The 20,753-nt window shown below is 33.6% G+C and overlaps 2 protein-coding genes across 2 annotated transcripts in view; one reads left to right on the plus strand and one right to left on the minus strand.

Moving 5' to 3' along the window:
• Positions 1-20,753, plus strand: part of LOC150101313 (ras-related protein Rab-22A-like) — a 377,479-nt gene that overhangs the window by 10,009 nt on the left and 346,717 nt on the right. The window lies entirely within an intron of this gene.
• The window catches only part of RabX4 (RAS oncogene family member RabX4), a 103,843-nt gene continuing 84,942 nt past the window's right edge, over positions 1,853-20,753 (minus strand). Inside the window, exons 4-7 of the mRNA XM_090400293.1 lie at positions 17,119-17,196; positions 8,676-8,765; positions 6,910-7,023; positions 1,853-4,604 (exon numbers count right to left, since the gene is read on the minus strand). Coding sequence (XP_090256419.1) covers positions 4,506-4,604; positions 6,910-7,023; positions 8,676-8,765; positions 17,119-17,196 — 381 coding nt within the window. The 3' untranslated portion in view covers positions 1,853-4,505. The remainder of the gene's footprint in view (positions 4,605-6,909; positions 7,024-8,675; positions 8,766-17,118; positions 17,197-20,753) is intronic.

Below are 20,753 nucleotides of genomic sequence, written 5' to 3' on the forward strand. Positions count from 1 at the left end.
ATTTCATTTTTATCGTAATACTATTCATCAGTGATGATAACATAAACATGTTAACGTTTTTACCACTGTGACTGAATTTTGGCATTTTCTTGCAAAAATCAAATTTTCCCTCTTACTTTCAGCTTTGATAAGAATATGTTTATCTTTTAGGAATAACTTCAGCCGCTGCAGATTATTTGATGTGAGCATATCAGCGTATAGCTTTGTTATATGAATTCTACGAATTCATATTAACAAAGCAAATTTTTTTTATCTTTCGCTTCACGATTTTTAGCGAACAGTCATTAACTCCACCACATCCAAAGTCTGATTTACAATAGAATATGGTTCACATATGTGATTGGGTTTTCAAATCTCAAAGTAGTATAAAAAGAGCTGTTAAGTAATTCCTTTCAGGTTGTTGCTAATATTTGGGATGCCTTTAAAAATGTCTTCTTTTTCCATTTCCTGAAAAACATTTTTACTAAATACGTTTTAATTAAATCGAATGAAAACACTTTGACATATAGATGTTTCTAAGTAGAAATACTGCTGATCTTTTAGTTATTTTCAGTATTATATTTACAAGACCAAGAGCTATCCTTATGTTGAATACTGTACTTATTGCCACTTCATTTTCAATAACTTTTTTTTTTCTAGGATTCCCGACTTCTCTCCATAGAAGAACACATATTTCCGATTATAATACAATGCTAAACAATTAATTTAAAAAGCTTAAATGGCAAGCAAAATGGGAACCGCTAGTAAATTTTCATTTTCAAATATATGGAAATAGTTTTATTTCTCTTACTTGGTTGGAAAATAATGAGTTTTATCTCTTCCATATCATATAGAGACAGTTTCAGCTACATGCATTTTCTACGAACATTTCAAGGGACATCTCATTCCAAGCATTTTTAATTGTTATAATTTTTTTCAGACCCGTTAAATTTGTGTGAAAAACGAGCAACTACACACTCACAATCCAGCTGTAAATTCACGAAGCTATTTTTATATATTTTCATTCTTTATTCATCCCCTTAACTTTTTTTTTTTTTTTTTTGGTACAACTCGTATTCATTTACTTATCATAAAATTATTATGCCCAGATATTCAAATTCAATAATACGTTTCTTCTTTCTTTCTGTTCTCCAATAGAATCGAATTACTTTTAATGCATATTAAAAAGTAATCAAATTATCTCTTAAATATATGTGTAGCAGGCCTGGTTGGCCAAGTGGTTAGCATATCCGCACTCTAGCCAAGAAGCTACGGTTTCGAATCCCTCCAAGTGCATGGATGTTTGTGATTGTCCTACTAACTCTTTGTGGAAAGGGCATCTGCGACCCTATCACTTCTTCTAGCAGAAGGCTTCACTCCCAAAATCCAGTGACGCACGGGAGTGACCCAATGGCGTCAAAATGACATCACATGTAAATAATTAACTATATATATATGTGACAATAATTTCATCAACCTGAAATTTGAAAGAGTACTATTTTTACAAGAAATAAGTTATATTCAGTGTATGTCTTCCAACATATTCACCAGAGACCTTTCTGGTTACTGGGAAAAAAGATACTTCTGCCCCTGCTTTTAATTACCACTGTGAATCATTTCGTATTTAATTTGGTATCTGGGACAAATGCTTCCTTTACCCATTCCTGGCCACACGCACGCACACGCACACACACACACACAGAGAGGGGGGGGGTATGTGTGGATTCACTTATAATAATGTAAAATTCGTAGTTAGTCAATATTTGGTAACATAAATTATTATCATAGAGTTTAAAGGTCAGCCGTGTATGTAGTAGTAATGTCATATTTTATGTGCCTCGTGTTCAGAATCACACAAATAATAAGAAAACAGCAGAGTTTAACAAACAATTTTATTGTTTTTGTCACCACTTAGCCCTTAGACGTGTATAATATTCTGGCGACTAACAACTCACAAACTAGGTCCAGTCTAATGGGCAGCGTAAAAGCTCTGCTTGGTGTGTCTTTGCCAAGTGATGATTCGTAACCAAAATTACTTAAAAAACTCGTAACAAATAGGTAAATCAGCATTTGCATAAATATACATTGTCCACTGGGAGTGAGACTAGACCCTTGGGTGTTGTATGTTTAACTACACACTGATGAACACCTCTAATCCTACATTGATAGTTGACTTCAAGAATTAACACAGTTACACTTGAATAGGAGGTCTAATACTTCTAATACATTAATACTGAGGCCGAAAAATTAAAACCTAGAAAAAAAATGCTAATGTACACTTCAGCGCATAACTACGTTTCGTTATGAACGACGACTCCAATAAAAAGCCACCTGTATACTATTTAATACATTTTTATTTATGTACACAGGCCAGAAACAAACAACACAAGGTTTATTGCCACAAGATTTTAAAGCTTGGTTTTACTCTGCCATATACATCGCACATTACTGAGTGGAATAATTAATGCAAAGCAATTATCGAACTTGACATAATTTTAATCCATTAATAAAAAAAAGAGAAAATTTTGATTACATACTTCTTCCTGAGCATGATATAAAATGGTTCATATTTCGATTATATCATTAATTTCACAGTGTGATTTGCAATTCTTTTATTTCGTAATATTCCTGACGCTATTTAAATAAGCAAAATGTATGCATAATTTGCTCTTTCTTAAAATTTCACTATGAAAATAATTCTCAATGTATGTTTAACTCTCTTAATTCATAAATAAGTAAGCATATGCAGAATTCATTTGATAATGCAGCTTAGCTTGCAAATGTGGTATTCAACCTATGTTTTATCTGGAACCTGTGTACAGTGAATAAAGTCTAAAGTAATTTATATTTGTAAAGAAATGATAGCCGTTTGGAAATATTATCTGATAAACACACTTTGTTCCTATAAATAAATGTCTATGTACATTAGAAAAGTGTTGTGTTTGTTACGTTGTTAATCTTTGAAATGTATTGCAATGCTTTAGTAAAGTAGAAAGTTAAATTTGAAAATTCATTTTTGCTACTCATCATCACAGTTGTTGCCTTTGTTGTCTCCTTACCAAACAAATAGATAAAATATATCCTGCTCACTAAGAAAAACTGAAAGGGTTATAAATGGTTATTTTATTTTTTGAGAAATTCCAAATAAAAGTCGCTATAAAGTATATTCATGTATCGTTTTGAGCTTATAATTTCCGTTTTTTCTAATGATACGATGTCACTTTAATATATATAAAAATACTTCCAGAATTTTCAAATAATACGAAGGCTAAGTTTAAAATAATAAATCCATGAATGAAACGGGTTAATAAATCTAGTGCCAAATAAATTCATTACAGAAGTGGAATGATAAAAGTACGAACACCAGTATCATCTTTCTGACAAACAATATATAAACACAAATTGGATGTTTTGGTATAATAACTATTACATTTTACTTTTAATTTTTCGCCTTAGGAATTTACTGCAGAATGTAAAATACGTTCTTGGCGATAACGAGGTTGCAGAAATATATAAAAATAAATAACGTAGTGATAAAGCAATATTTCAAACATAATCGTATAATATATACAGAGAAAATTTCTCACTGCATTCACACCGGGATAACATCTACTTTTATACAGCAACTATTTTAGTATTGATACTTGCGTTTCCTTTAAGACATGAGATGCCTCACGATCAAAATATCGAAAGGCATCTACCTATTCTTGCCAAGGAAAAATGCCGAACTTCAGTTTCTTATCCTTGCTAACCATAATCAAAATTCTTTCTTTATATGTCCACCATTCGTTTCTGTAACCCATAATATGGCCTATCTACTATTAAATGAATATGTGCTACCCTTAAACAGCTCAGTGATTGGGTGTGTGTGGGGGAGGGTATTGTGAACAATCGTTTCATTTAACCTATGAGTTATTTAACCTAGAAATCTGTTTCCGGTTACTGGGTAAGGCTACGCTAATTCAAGTCATTATAACTGTTTGCAGGTACTAAAACTTGAACACACTGTCGCTGTGTGTGCAGAAAAGTTATAAATTGTGTGTAACTATAGGCAGACAAATATAGTACAGTCAACACGCGTGCAACGTTCACATTTAACAGACAGTAACAAACTGAGCGGACGCACTGGCCCTGTTGTTGAAATGCTTCCATTGAGAAGTGGATTTGAAATACACGTGTTATAATAAGAACGATTATTCGGAATGTAAACTGCACTGTGATGAGCCACACAAAGTCTTTTTTTTTTAATCGAAAAGGTGAGTTTGTAGGCTTAGCAAATGCATTTTGCGCCATAAGAAGCAAAGTGTATTGATATTACTAATAATCGAAATATCCATCTCACTGATATCACATTCTGCAGCCAAGAACAAAATTCGAACGCATATTTTCCCGATCTGCAACAAATCACACGCAACTGTCAGGTTCTTTTTTTTTTTTTTTTTTTTTTTTTTGTCTTATAACAAACGGCCACCTGATGCATATTCATCGGTGTCAGTCGAGCAAATTTCACAAAAGTCGTGCGAAGTCTAGCAGTTACATCGATAAGTCCCAGCAGCCAGCTGTTTATTTTGGTTCAGGTCTGTCTTCTCCCACTGGAGTCGTTCAAGTTCGTCAAATTTACTTGCCTAGTAAATAAAATAATGTTAATTAAAATATTCATAGTCACTTAATGCTAGTTTAACTGTAGGTAATAAAATTCAAGATCTGATCAAAATCTGCAGTCTGCATATCACTAAATGTTTTACATTAAAAATTCCTGAATTTAGCGAAATTTCATGAAATTTTGCACTTTGTAAACGGCATATTTCTTAAAAATTTTAAATATATCCTTGTTCAGGGATAAGAAACTGCTGAATTTAAGTTGTTAGTGGAGCATAGGCTTATACATCTAGATATTTACATGGATAAATAAGTAAACATGTTTATACTACACCAGGTAAACATTTCAAGAAGCAACTCCATCATCACCTTATTTAAGAATGATATGAGATGCAAAATAATGTTTCGCAACAGTATTATTCTGTAGTGACATCATTTATTAGCATAGCAGTTGAATCCTCAGCCGTTTTTAGCTTAGGTACTATGGGAAGTTTATTTATTGTAACTTGTAACATATTATTTTCTCGAGTTTCGAATTTTGTCTAAAAAAAATTAAAAATTGAGACGATGATAATACAGATTTTAGGTTTGCCCTGTTGAAGAGAAACAGGATATTTGAAGATAAACTAAATTTTTAAATCTAAAGATTAAAACAACCTATTAGACAGACGACGCGAGAATTGCAAAAATTCTAAAGGCGTTTAGAGGAGCAATAGGAAGGAGAAGAAAGTTAAGCAGCAAAAGGAAAGACAACAATGCACTGAAGCACATAAGCTATTCAGTAAAGTTGTGTATAAAAGAAGAATGTTATTTGGTATGACAGTTCCATCATAAAGTATGCCATGGATGAAATGATGAGGAGATGAAAGCCCGAAATCCACATTCTCCAGGTCAAACCTGGAGAGTGAGAAACCTGGCTATAGTCTAAAGCTCTTCTCTTACACAGAAATTTTAACACTCTCTTAATTCGTAAAAAATTCTCACTAGTAACATTATTGGGGCACTCTTATAAGTATTACTTTCTTAACGACAACATAAGATCTGAAAAAGGCAAGTTTTTATTTTTTATTTTGTTACATTCCTTCTTTTGATTCAAGTCTAAGTCGATTAAAATATTCAGTTTCAATTCAAGTTGTACAAAAACTAAAATTATCGAAGCTTTACTCTCAGTCATTTCCTAACGTTTTCAAGAATTAAATACTGATCGCTATTTTTTTTAAAATATTCCGTTCTACTCATTTCCGAGCATTAGAAAGAAAACTGAACAATAGGAGGAAATTATCATTAATTAGATTACCAGGAAAGGTAATTTGTGAAGTTAATTCTGGACGGCATCATTAGGTCTGGCAATGAAACAACCGAGATTAATGAACTGAGAAATATAATCATTATTATTTCAGTAATAAAGTATTTATGGATGAGAATTAAATGAAAATATTACATTAGCGTGGATTGTTATTTATTTCACGTTTTCCTTTTTCCGTTTTCCTTTTTAATGTATTTTATAAAATGCGTTAAATTTTTAATTTATTCGCAATTATAGCAGGCTTAGTCTGAAATGCTGATATATTTTATTATGATGAAACAATAAATATACTTCCTCGTATTGTTTAATAAGTATACTCTACTGAAACTGCGTTTACCAATAATTGCCATGTTATCTCTGTTCAAATTTTACTTAAAGATTCATCATCATCAAACACTTTAAGGATTTTCTTTTCCGACCTCAGAAGATATCTTAAGGTCTCTTCAACCGACGACCTGATGGTTTACAATGAAGAACTTGTTTGGGTAGTTTTTTTTTTTTTTGCATTCTATTAACATGGTTCAATATATATTTCTTTATTTTTTTATATTATTGATTCGTGGTGTAATTTTTTCATTTCTTCATTCACTTAAAGCGTGATTAAAACGAATCCAGAGGATTTATAGCAGCAGCTGTAGTAGTAGTTAGTAGAAGTAATAATAATTAAATGAGACGATTGTAACTGTGTTATGAAAGCAGTCGATTGTATAATTTCAGTTTATAATTTTTTTAATTAAATTTTTCATGCTGACTTCATATAAATATTTAGTTCCTTCCCAGTGATGTTTCTGCTAAGAAATCTACTGTCTGCTTCATTCTTTAACTGCATTCATGTTTTACGAATTCATCCAAAATATGCTGTTTTATTTTATTAGCTGAGGAGGGGAGACGTTAAGATTTCGGCGCGCGCACTTAAATAGCATATTGGATCCGGAGTGAATGTATAGTATTTTCTTAAACATCCAAATTAGGAACAGATTCTTATTTACAAAGTAATTAACAACGAAAAGGAAACAACAACTTACTCTTCGTTCTCTTTGTTCCCTAATCTTTCTTGCTAGCGATATAAAGGCCTCTTGGATATTGATGTTCTGCTTACAGCTGCATTCAAAGAAAGGAATATCAAAACTATCTGCCACCTGAAATTATTAAAGAGTGTAGTATATTTAGTATCAGCACGATGAGAACAGTGCAGTTACCATGATTATGTTTTCGCAGTTAAATATTAATAGTAAGAAATGATTAATTATTGATATTCACTTACTGCACGCGCGCGCACACACACACAATTTTTCTCTTTTCAAGTTAAGATCGCTGTCCAGCTTATCATAGGCCAGAAGGCATTTCGGTTCATGCCAGTCATGACTTGATCTGACACAAATATCTATGAATCAGGGCACAAAGGAGTTTAATAAGAATCTACATTTGCAGAACTTCGGAGTTTTACACAATTGCAGTGCCACTTTTTTTTTTTTTTTTTTTTCGTGTTGGTTTCTTCATGTTTCCTTTGGATTAGTCTAAAATCTGTCGGGCACGGGGTGAGAAGAAATAATTTTTGTTTAAAATGGAATAAAGTATTAAAGTATGAAAAGAGTAAGAAATGTGAGCGTCAACTCCACATTTCTTTTGCTCATGTGTGTTATTGTTGCATGCATTAATTTTTTATATAACGAATATAAATTAGTTGCTGAAAATAATAGATATTTCAGCAATATATATTTAATCTGTGGGTCTGTTTCCCCCAATTCATAAATACTTAGAATGATGCAAAATCTTTTCTGGAATTAAAATAATGACAGACAGAAAATATTACAAATTTATAATTAATAAATATTTCTGAAACTTGTGGCATAACGAAAATTACATAATTAACACTATTTCTAAATTAACACAATTAACATAATTAACAAATATTTCTGAAACTTGTGGCATAACAAAAATTGCGGTATATTCGTACTTTGTTAAACATAATACTTCTGAAAACTGTGGCATATCATAAAAATATTAATAAATCTAAATAAAATTACTGCGGAATTTTATGCTCTTTTAATATTCTCAGCACTGAAGATCCTTCATTTTTATACGTCTCTTCTCGCTTTAGTTGGGGAACAGACTGTCGATCCTTTAATAGCGAGATTTTAAAGGATATTAATATTCCGTTATCATGATCACCTTTGATATTCGCGATACTAATAAGAAATGCAGGGCTCCAAATGTTACTTTTTTTCCCTTCTCTTACCGTGAATACCACACCAGTCTGTTTTCGACTCTTAGTTTATCCACTTCCACACTTTCGGGTGCCTCTGATTTTTCGCAGACCTCGCTAACCTTAAATGACATCCAGAAATCATTATCTATTACACGCTGTATCTTGTTAGCGTCACAGCAAAGCCATTATAGTAATAAAATTTTTATCCAAAACTATGGCTGCTCTTCTTTCACCTTTTCCCTTCTGTGTAAAGTGACTGTTCTCTTTGTCAAAAGAGAAAAAATATCCCGATATAAACAACATCACTGTCCCTCTGGACGAAGGTGCCACATTTCACAAGATAAAAAGCAATTGCGAAATGAAACTTATCTCGCTAATCTAACATGCTTCATTTGATAGTAAAAACAAAACAAAACTGATGAATATGTATTCAAATTAAATTAAATCTCACTCTCTTTATCATTCATGTTCTTTTTGTGAGGTAAATAAGGAAATAATCAGGAGTATGCTGTTGAAAGCATTACTACCGCCTATACTTTCTGGTTTCACTATTACACAAAGAACGCATGCGTCATGACTTACCTTCTGACCTCTTTCAAAGTCCACTTGTCTCATTTGTGTATCATCACATTTGTTACCTGCTAGAACTTTCACCACGTCTGGTGATGCATTCTGAAAAAGAAAAAAAAAAAAATTAAACAATAAGAAATGCACTACGTAGCATTGTAGATGCGTTCACATTCTGTTATACTTTGATTTAACCTCGCTTAATGAACAACAACATGACGGTTAGTGAGAGAGGATAGCTAAGAGATAGCAGCCAACCTTGAACAGTGAGAAAAATAACACACTCTTATGTTCAGTATTAAATATTATTATAGTCACGTTGACTGGATGTGATGGAAAACCACTGCACCCAAGAAAAACTCCGCTGCATGCATCAAATTTTCTCACGATTTTCCTTTATTACCTAATTAGAGTAATGCAACTAACCTCACAAACTCTAAACATAAAATCACAGAGCAGTCGTTCTTCCGGATAATAACTTAGAATTAATTAAATTATTCTTCAGAATACTACCTGATCCAAATAGATCAGCAAAATACTATTTGATTCGCGTAATTTGGATTATAATATTTTTCAAAGTAAGCATCTCTACTACTGAATGCGTGATATAATTATTATGACACACAACTAACGCATGTACCTACTGTAGTTGCTTTTACACCTAACTTTCTATATAATAAAATAACCTTAGGCGTCCATAACTAGTTATTGAATCCGGATTGTTTTTCCATACTCATTAGTCTCTAAAATTTAGATTCTGTTTTATTATTATATTCATAGTTATCGTTTATTGAGTCTAAAACCTAAGTTTTTCGAAATAAAATCGTTTACTCACAATCATCTGATCTTCAGAATTAAGGTGATCCGAAAAGCTCTTTTTTCGCATCAAAAATTACTTTATCTAAATAATGGAACAAATCTTGAAAGATAGCAATCAGTTTCATGTTTCTATTGAAAGTGGAACAAAGAAGGATTATTTGTACTATTGCTAGATAAATAAATAGAAAAACTGATCTTGGTAACTTAAATGCTTCAATATATTAGCCATCTTATTTATTTATTCTTATGGCAAAAGGAATACAAAGCAGGTCAATGTCGAGTCCAGAAAGTCAATTCAGGGCCTCATCCGTCACTTTCAAATGAGGTAGGAGAGAAAAAACAGCGAACGGGTGCTGTGTTTATCGTAATGGTATCCTATCCAACAGCAGAGTTACTAAATAAAGGATCCAAAACTTACAATTATGAATCTAAACTCTGATCAGGGAACCAAAGTACGTACTGAAGAAAGCAGAGTTCAAAAACTGTGTTATAGCTTTTTTGCTGTTGATTTCTGTACGTTACTGAGGCTTATCCTTTGAGACAAAGTGCTTTTTGTGTGGAAGGTATCGCAATTGGCTTTCTCACTGTTCCGGTTAACATGAAATTTTGGAGGTGTGTTCGTCACACCTAGTAATAACTGCATAGTTTTTTGGTTTGAAATGATTTCAAACGAAATATCCAAACCATGTTATGGTTTAGTGTTTTTATAACAAATAATAGATCAATTTGGCCTATTATTCGTCAGATCTCCTATTTGATCAGCTATTACATTCGAATCTTCCAAAATACTCATGCATGAACTGCCCGTATTTTGATCTTCTTGATCTTTTCCTGTCGTTTTTGTTTCAAACACTTGTTTCGTAAATCTTTAATCTCACATTTTGTTTCTGTTCAAGTGACTATACGATGTAGGAATAGCTCTAGAATACCTTCGATGTCATATATTCACTCCTCTAATTTTCCTCAAATATGCTGATCTAGATATCGAAAATATCAATATTCATTCTACTTCTAAAAAAATCAAATTCTAGAGATTGTGGGAATTACAGAAACGTCGCTTTAATTTCAGAAGGAAATAGTCATCTGTTTTATTGAATTTAACAAAGCTTTTGACTGTGTGGATCACAACAGACTGTGACATGTGATAAGATCAATGGAAATACTTGAACATCTAAATTTCTTTATTAGAGAGCTGTATAGCAATCATGAAGCTTCAGTAAAAACAGTCTTTGGAGAAACATGGTATTCGAATGGAAAAAAAGTTTTGTGGCTAGGTTATATACTGTCACCATATATTTTAATATTTACAGTGAATATATGAGAATGGCTAACTTAGACAAAGACCCAGCAGGAATGAAGAATGGTGGCAGAAAAATAATAATTTAAGGTATGCAGATGATACAACCTCATAGCAGAAACTAAGAAAGATCTGGAGTAGTTGATTCTTTTGGTTAGAAGGGAAATTAAAATAGCTGGGCTTGATTCAAATATTAGTAAAACAAAAGTGACATCCTCTGGCAATTTGGATGAATTTAAGATTGAGGAAGATAAAATAGAGAGTATAAAGACAGAATGCTCCTTGGAGGCAATGATCACTGAACATAAGTTAATGTACTTTGGGCATATTATGCGAGCAGATGAATCATTGGAAAATGCAGTTATGTTGGGGAAGATTGAGGACATGAGAAGGAGAGGAAGATTGCAAAAGAGAAAGATGGACAACATAAAGGAACTTACCAACTTGAACTTACAATTGTTGAAAGAAAATACAAGAGGCTGAGTTAGATTAAGAGTCTTTATTCACAAGATTACCAAGAGTTGGAAACGACTGGATGGCATATAATATTAACAAAAACAATTTTCCTGGACATACTGTGATACCCAGAGTTACATGAACGCGTTAGCATTGGGAAAGTTGCCAAGGGAGTTTATTGGCAGGATATTTTACCAATTTTCGAAATTGTCACACTATAAAAGGCGCTTAGCTACTAATGTACCAAGATTGTTAAAAGTCTAGCTACGCCGCTGATCATAGCGATCTGTGGTGTCGAGTCTTGGATTGATTATTTCTAACGTAATTCTCCGATCTATATGTTAAACTTGTATTGAACAATGTCTTGTATATTGCTAACTTAATATTGGCTGATTTCTCTTCGCTTATTCCATACACCCTCTATCCAAAAAGAAACCGAACTTTTCGAAAATAGAAGAAGCTAGTGGCGCCACCTGTTGTATCTTTTTGTTGTCGAAAGCGGCAATCTTCATTAGTGTTGTGTCAACTGTTTATGACATTTATTTCATTAGAAGCCGAGTTATAGTGCCAAGAATGACAGTGTTGACGAACGGTCGGTCGTCACGATATTCATGCCGTACGCGACGAATTCTCGCTATCAATCGCTTCAAAACGTCGAGATAAAACTCGCCATTGACCGTTTGGCCAGGCGGAACGATGCCCTTGGAATCGTAGAAACAAATTAGCTTTGTCTTTATGACTTCTCCAAGCGACTTTTTTTTCGGATGTCCCTCTTCTGGTGGTCTCCACTCAGCACTCGGGCGCTTTATTTCGAGCTCATACTCAAAACACCACGTTTCGTCACCAGTAACGATAGTTTCAACGAAGTTTGAGTCCTTACGAGCGGTTTTAATGAGGTCTTTGTAGTGTTCAATTCGATGCATTTTTTGGTTGTCGGTCAAATCGCGAATTCAATTTACGAAGGCCCAAACTCTCGGTCAAAGTGTTGTGCACAGTTGATTTTGGAATCCCCAATTCATCTTCAGTCAATCTTACGGACGATTTCGGGTTTTCTTTGATGAAATCAAGCACTTTTTGGATGTTAACTTCGCTCATTCCAGTTTTTGGACGGCACGGGTTTTCGTCGTCCTCAAGCGTCTCACGACCACTTTGAAATCGCTTAAACCACTCGTAAACTTGAGTACGGGATAAGCATTCATCACCGTATACTTTTTGAAGCATTTGATGCGTTTCGGTTTTCGGTAAAACTTTTACCAAGTTTAACACACAAAAGTCAATCGCAGCTCTCTGTTTGAAACTCATTTTCCGACCGTTCGTTAAAATACACTGTCACTCTTGGCACTATAACTCGGCTTCTAATGAAACAAACAAATGTTGCCGCTTTCGACAACAAAAATATACAACAGGAAACGCGCCACTAGTTTCTTCTATTTTCGAAAATTTCGGTTTCTTTTTGGACAGAGGGCGTATAACTTTTTTTTTTCATCTGATGTCCCAGCATACTAGATTTCTATTTGTTATATATTTCAAATATTTACTTTGCCATATTCATTAAACCCGTGCTTAAATAGTAAAATGTGTAACTTGCTTTATATATTCGCCGGGAAAAGCCTGCCTATTTTTAATTTATTATTATTTTGCTAATTTTTTCTATCAAAGTTGGATGAAAATCTGTAGACAAAGACTTGAAATAGATTTAATTAAGAGAATAACACCTAAAAATAAAAAACTAAGATATAATAAATAACCATATATATAATAAATATATGTTAATTATAAATAACAGTGCAGATAGTATAGGCTTCTGCTTTCACTCGAATTAACATCGAATCATCTTCTAATACATCATTCAATTCCAAATGCAAGTTTTATATATCGTTCTATTCAAGATTTCCCTTACAGCATGAAGATTGAGTTTTGAACAGTTTTTCTTCCTTTCTTACTATTGTTATGCTTATCAACAAGCTTGAATAGAGATCCTTATTATGTTCCTTACCCATCATTTCTCGACTATTTGTCGTAAGCTAAAGAGCTGATTTTGACAATTCCTGTCTTATTTGGCATAAACCCAACTTTGTCTTCAGTTTTTCCATATTTTCCCATTTTCTTTTTCAAGTATACTTAAGTCTTTCCTTGAATACCCTGTAAAGAAATTGCTCTGTAAGTATCATATGAAATTTTACTTTCTTTTTATTAAACTGGTACGATGAGAACTCTATTGCTATTATCTAGGATTTACTTCATGATCAGTTCTTCTGAATTATGCAGATTAGTCATTGTGAAACTTTTCGGAGGAAATATTATTTGTCCTGACTTCCTTTCCATATTTCTATTTTATGTTTAGGATAGCTGTTCCTATTTCAAGTATTGATATACTCCACACTACATTGTATCGGATATCTTTTATCACCTGTTATTCAATTTCATAAATTTTTAAAGTAGCTACTCCAAGTATCCAGATTATCCTTATATTCAGTTTTATATAACTTTCATGATTTTTTATTCCTTTTTTTGTGCTACACTTTTCTCCATTTCCAAGTTTTCAGAAGAGTATCAAAATATTTAGCCATCTTCATATTTATAAATATCAGCATTGCTCTACGAGACTTTAGTCCATTCAGGGTGGTGGTAACGACATACATACACTCACAAATTATCCATATTCATACTTTATATCTTCACAGTATATGTAATTACTACAAAATACGCTCTACGACAGTTGAATGCTTGTAAAAGTAAAATTGGAACCCCTCGAAGAAAACTACTCCACGGCTACGGAGTTTAGCACCTCAGTGTAGAAGGAAAAAAATCGCATGCGAGGCAATCACTACCTTGGCCTAAATGACACAACACGAGATCTATCACCCATGAGAAGCCGACTCTCTGTCACCATTCCTTCTCTCCTCAAACACCTAAGAATACCTACATGCTTAACATGGTAAATCTCATACACTATTTGGAAAGACATCAAAGGACACCATAGTGCGAGGAAGTGTGGGATGTGAGGCGGACGTCCCTTGACCTCACTCGACTCTCCAGTTCATCCCATAAATGTTCAATAGGGTTGAGATCGGAGCTCTGTGGAGGCCAGTCCAATCTAGTGACGTTCATGCCCACAAACCTCGAAGTTCAGCAACACCCTTATGACACAGTGCATTATTTTGCTGAAAGCGACACTGGTCAGTACCGTAGAAACGGCACAAAGTAGGAAGCATTACATTGTCCAAAATGTTCAGATATATCTCGAAGTTCAGTGTTCGTGGCACTATAAACAGAGGCCCGAGGCGGAATCCCGTAAAACAGGACCATACCATCACCGCTACCTCTGAATTTCATAGTTGGGGTTGCGTACTTGATATTGCATACTGAATTTCATAGTTGAGGTTGGTAAGAGACGTTAGCCGGGCATCCGCCACACCCACACCCGTCTATCTATTCAGTGGAGAGTGTAGCGTAATTCGCCGCTCCACAAACACAGCTTTCCAAGGTTCTGCGTCCCGCTATACACGCTCTTTGCACCACTGAAGACGACACTGTATGTTGGTTCAGATAACGTGGGGCTTGCATATTGCGGTCCTACCATGGAATCCCACGTTGTGAGCCTCGGTTCTGAATGTTTTTGTGCAGATTCGTGTTCCAGTCGACGTCCGGAACTCGGCATTCAACGTATCGGCCGACGAATGGCATATTTTACATATTTTCATAACGCCCTTTCTCCTGCAACTGCAGCTTCCTTTAATCAAACCAATAATCAGCTGAATTTTAGTAGTTGTCTTACCAATATGACTGCTGAAGTTAAATTTCCTCTCACGTAGAATACCTACGAGTAAGCTTTGCATTCTGTTCTACTTACAGCCATAAAATACTACTTTCTTAAAATCGCATATACTACTTGCATTTGTTCATGCTTTAAATTTTAAACCACAATTACACAATTTTTTAAAAATCATCTTGCAAGAAACCGAGATCATCAGAAGAGTTAACTGCTCTATCCAACTTCACGTCATCAGCAAAGAGTGAAAATTTCCTCTTAGTTCTTCTTTTCTTCTTTAGTCTCTTTCAATCTACTGCTCGATTCCCCTCCCCCCCGCGCGAACTTTTCGGTTTTGCCTGTCTTTAGATTATGGATTAATGTCTTTAGTGCACGATCACATGTCAATCTTTTGTAGGTTATGTCCCATCTTGTTCTTTGGCGACATTTCCTTCTCTACCCTTTCTATATGTTTAATGTTTAAACCAAAATGATATATAAGGAGATTTCGAATCCAGTCTTAGAAGACTACCTCAGTAGTCTTGGTCTAGTTTCCTTATGTGTTGTCTATATTCTTTCCAAAATCCTCTCATGACTTTTATATGTGTTATGTGTCATGTGTACACATTACTTAGGTTTCCTGCATTTTCCCCCTATATTTTTAAGAGCATATTCTGACTTACTGTCCAGGAATTTTCTGTATTTCTTCTTTTTCATGAATTGTTTCTTTAACCTCCGGTGCCTACCACGGAATTCTTGTTTTCGCTTTTGCAGAGAATACAATACTTCTCAGCTCTGTCAATCAAGGCACTCTTCAAATTTTGCTACTTGCGTTCTAAAGTTTCAAATTTATTTTTCTTTCTGATACATACTTATGTATTTGAGCGAATGGATCAGTAACTTAAGGATCAAAGCTTGATAACTAGAAGGAGACGTCCACACAGCCTGTAAGGAATGTGTTGAACCGACCTGAACTTCTGGCCCAATATCTAGTCATCTCATAGTGTTTCCCATTATTATGTACCCAAGTGAATACAAAATGAACAAGGATGGGCATGCAGTTTGGTAATTAATTAGCTGACCAAGTACTGGCATATACAGTACTCACAGATTATGATTGTTTTTGGGTCTTCAAATCACATCTGACGTTCAGTTTGATTTTTTTTCTTTCAAAACTTTAATATTTTCATTTAAATGGGTAGGGAATCGGATTAACCCGGCACTATAGTGCTATATGAATGATTGGTTTACCTGTCGTAAGCGTGTTCTACATTTTAATTTAACTTTTTTTTTTTTTTGGTGGTGGAGTTCACATAAATCAACAATATATAATCGATAACATTTTTTTTATATTGTGTATGTTTTCCTCTCACTTGTAGTTATGCCCATTTTTGTGTTAGCAATGAACAGTTTGTATTTTGTGTAGAAATATGTAGGTATTTACTAATATTATTGTTCCTAACTTTTTCTCGGAATTTTCTCAATATATTATATGTCTGGGATTATTTTTGACTCTTCTGCTTAGGTCTACAACAAGCTTTATAATAGTTGCTTCCCTAACGGCTAGAAAAAAATCCTGATACTTCTTCCCTACTAGAACCTATAAGCTGATCATAGGATCAAATGGTCTCATTGTCTAATTTCAAAATTTATCCATATTACTCCACTTGAAATTGCCTGTCATTAAGAAGCTATTTTTATGTTTATTGTTGAATAGCTACTGTCTTCTTGATTTATTTAGATGATTTATTTAGACCTGTCTGAATTAAAATTTAATCAAAAGAATTATAATTATTCGTCTTATTTAATTCCTATCCTTCTTATTTATTTTTTTGAAATGAAACACAAACATCCGTACTTTTTAAAAAAAAACAACAACTGATGATTGGTCAGTATAATCCTTTACTCCAGTGCATTTATGTTTCTGATGCAAGAGTTGTTGGTGTAAATCATAAAGAATCGTAAAAACAAAAATGTTTGATGCATGCAGTATATACTTCAATAATATATAATAAAACGCTTATTTGTACCTAAATATTAAAAATGATAAGAAATACCGTATAATTTAACTGTTTAGTTCATCAAGATTTATGTTTTAGTCATGCTTCTATATAAACATCACAAATTTATTTTACCTCTTCAATATTTCGGAACCAATAGGAAAGATGGTTGAAAGAGTCCATGTTAGTTACATCATACATAACTAGGATACCCTGTAACAGAAAAACATCCAAAAGTAAATTTCTTGAGAGAAAAAGAGAGTGAGATTTTTAGAAATGCTAAATGTGAATTAAATTACACAAGTCCGTTATTTGTTTTCATAATTTACGAGTAAACCACTAAATGGAAAAGTACTTCTATTTCTTCATCATTTCAAAAATATTTAATTCTTTCATTGCCAATCATGCGATATCGCGTGACACGAGCTCTCACCTAGCGGCCGATCACGCGTTATCGCGTGAACGTCACTATCGAGTAAACAGAGTTGGCCACCACACGAAATTCCAATTTTCAGCTTGGCAATGAACGTGTTAATCTCCCGAAATAACTGCTGAGAACTAGTGAAACTTATTCTTTGAGGACAGATGCATTCTGTCCATGTGAGTGCGTTTTCGGACGCATGTGTTTGTACACATGCCACCCCTAGAAATAACCATCTAGTTCTTTGGTCGAAAAAAAAAAACTGATAAAACTGCAAGAAATTGTTTACCACCTCAGAAAGCTAATAATACCTGAAAAAAAAATCTACTAGCATAGCGATGAGCAACCCTTGTTCTTTAGTGCGCCACAATTGAAAACCTAATATTCCATACGGGGCCGCAACGAACACAGTATTAAATACTTTAATATATTGATCAAAAATTTTAATTTATGGGGTGGAATTTGTTCTTTTCGACATAGATTTACAATGAAATTTTTTAAAATTTTATTTACTTTTTATTAGTAATGCTTTCAATATATACACAGGTATATGTACATAATTTTTTTAAACAAAAGAAATTAAATAGCTGCTGAAATTTAATTAATGAGATATTTCGACGATCATTTTTTTTAATTTTCATGTTCGAAAAGAGTTGTTCACACAGCTAAGTACTACCAAATAAACTCATTATTTGCTTGGAATGGGTGACCATTCCAAGAAAATTTTCTTGGTGCAAAATGCAGTAAGAAATAATTATTTCGCGGCCTGTTAATCTTTTTATGTCTCTGGATAATAATCCCAACAGACCAACATTCATACCAGACATGGAAATTTATCAATTGGAAAGTAACTCTTATAAAAGTCAATAAGACTAACATTTTGAAACTTATTTCTTAGTTCAGTGTTGCTTTGCAAATCAGTTATTTCCGTTTGAAATTCTTCGGGAACCCTTTCAACGTTGGTCTATGTTAAAGGGTGATGAGAAAATATCAAAATTAGTTTTATTTTCGCGTTAGTTTTTGAACTGCGAACTGAATTTTTCATGTGGTCTCTGTCTGTATTTCCTCTGCATATTTTTTCGTTTCAGGTGGATTTTCTTTTCTCAAAATTGGAAAATTAGTCATATTATTAGATTCCAGCTGCCGATTCCAAATTTTTAGTTTATTTTCGAAGGCTTTTATTTTATTGAACATTTCATTAATAAGTTTGTTCTGTCCTTGAAGATTTACATTTAATTCGTACGAATGTTGAGTAATGTCAACGCAAAATGCAAAGTCGCTCATACAGACCTTGTCATTAAATTCTGGAAACGTGTTGTCTTTCATCTCCACGAATAACTGTCGCTCTTCAAATTACACACGCTTAAGCATTGTGCCGCGACTTAATCTTTAAACCTCGGTGTTAAAAAGGATATCGCCATATTCACGTTCCATATCTCTCAAAAATTCCTTAAATTCGCAATGATTCAGTCCTCGAGATCCTATAAAATTTACAATTTTAATGATCGGTGGAACAATGTTGGACATTTTAAAAACTTTTGCACTCAAATTTTCTTGGTGCAAAATGCAGAAAGAAATAATTATTTCGCGGCCTGTTAATCTTTTTATGTCTCTGGATAATAATTCCAGCAGACCAACATTCATACTAGACATGACTCGCGCTCCATCTGTGTTATACCTACGATCTATTGGGATATTTAATTGATTAAGAACAGATTTCAGTTCCCTGTATATATCTTTTCCGGTAGTAGTTCCTTTCAATGGAACTAAAAATGCAAATTCTTCGGCGATATTAAAACTAGAATCTGTTCCTCTTAAAAAGACAGCAAGTTGTGCCGTATCACTAATATCGCAACTTTCATCCAAGCCAAAGAAATCCATTCTAATTTAGAAATATGTACCTGCAAAATTTCCTCATTACTTTGCGAAAGATCGCCAATCTTTCTTGCGATTGCAAATCGCGACAAGCTGATTTTCGAAATTATATCTTTTTTTTTTATCAGGGAAAGCGACATCTGCTATCGCTAGTAAGCATTCTTTTACTATTTCTCCATCAGAGAATGATTTCATTCTTTTTGCCAAAATTTGACTAACAATATAGCTTGCATAAACTGCAGTATCTGCAGTTAACGAAGCAGCTCTAAATACATTTTGCCGTTGTTTAAGATTTTTTTTTTCTTCAGTTGATTCACTTTGTCCTTGCGCAACTGTTCTTGCAAATTGTCAAAATTTGAAGAATGTTTAGTTTTATAATGCCTCTTGATGTTATATTCCTTGAGAACAGATATATTTTCACAACATATCAAGCAAACAGCATTGTCTTTTATGCAAGTAAAAAAATAGTCGCACGTCCATCCTTCGTTAAACTTACAACTTTCATCCTCAATTTTGTGTTTTCTAGATTTTGAACTTATCGATTAAACAGAGTTCTGTGTAAAAAAAAGAAAAAAAAAATGTAAAGTTGCAATTTTTTAAAAGAAAAAATTATATTGCCGTTATAAATTTATAATTTGCTTAGGCTTTGAAAGAACTTGTATCAATAAGTTTATTCAGGAATAATGCAGCTATTTTTTTTTTTTTTTAGTACTTTCATATCGTTAAAGTACGACTGCTCATGCGCGACTGAAAATGCAAATGCAAATGACACAATCGTGGGAACTATCGTCGCTAGCAAATACTTTTCACGTGATCTTTTAATTCATGTTTCATATTGATAACACATTGTGCCTTTTGCTAAAATTTTTACACTTCAGCTAAATGAAGTGCAATGTTTCGGCAGGCCGCATGCGGCCCGCGGGTTGCTCATTACTGCACTAGCAGATTAATTCAGTTCGCAAACTTTAAATTAACGCAGAGAGTATCTGAATAAAATAATCATCTTAACCTTTTTTTGGGACGTTTTTGTAATTCGAGACGCTCTCAAGATATCGATTTGAGTTTTGTTTTGTTTTTGTAGAACATAAAGATCAAAATATCTCAGATTTACATTATTGAAGTTATTTTTATAATTTCTTAGATATTTTAATTGAGAAATTTTATGTTAGCAGTCCATCTTGATGTTGATACCGATAGTGACGATTGCATCTACGTAGTTCAGCTGCAACACTACGAATTTCCGTAGCTCGGTAGGTATCGACGATGCATTTGGGTTGGAATGCTGTCTGGGAGGTGAAGGACCTGTTTTATAAGGGCTTTTCAACTGAAGGTGGATTAACCGGTCTCATACGGAGATGAAAAACTGGGGTTTTCCACCTCGCCAAATAGACAAACCGGCCAGAATAGTACATGCAATTTACAAAGATAATATACTGGCCTCATAGTCTTAGTTGTATCGTCGATAATTCCAAAT

This window comes from Typopeltis vanoorti, chromosome 11, assembly GCF_054136105.1.
Source record: "Typopeltis vanoorti isolate ZY-2024b chromosome 11, IOZ_Tvanoo_1.0, whole genome shotgun sequence".
Lineage (NCBI taxonomy): Eukaryota > Metazoa > Arthropoda > Arachnida > Uropygi > Thelyphonidae > Typopeltis > Typopeltis vanoorti.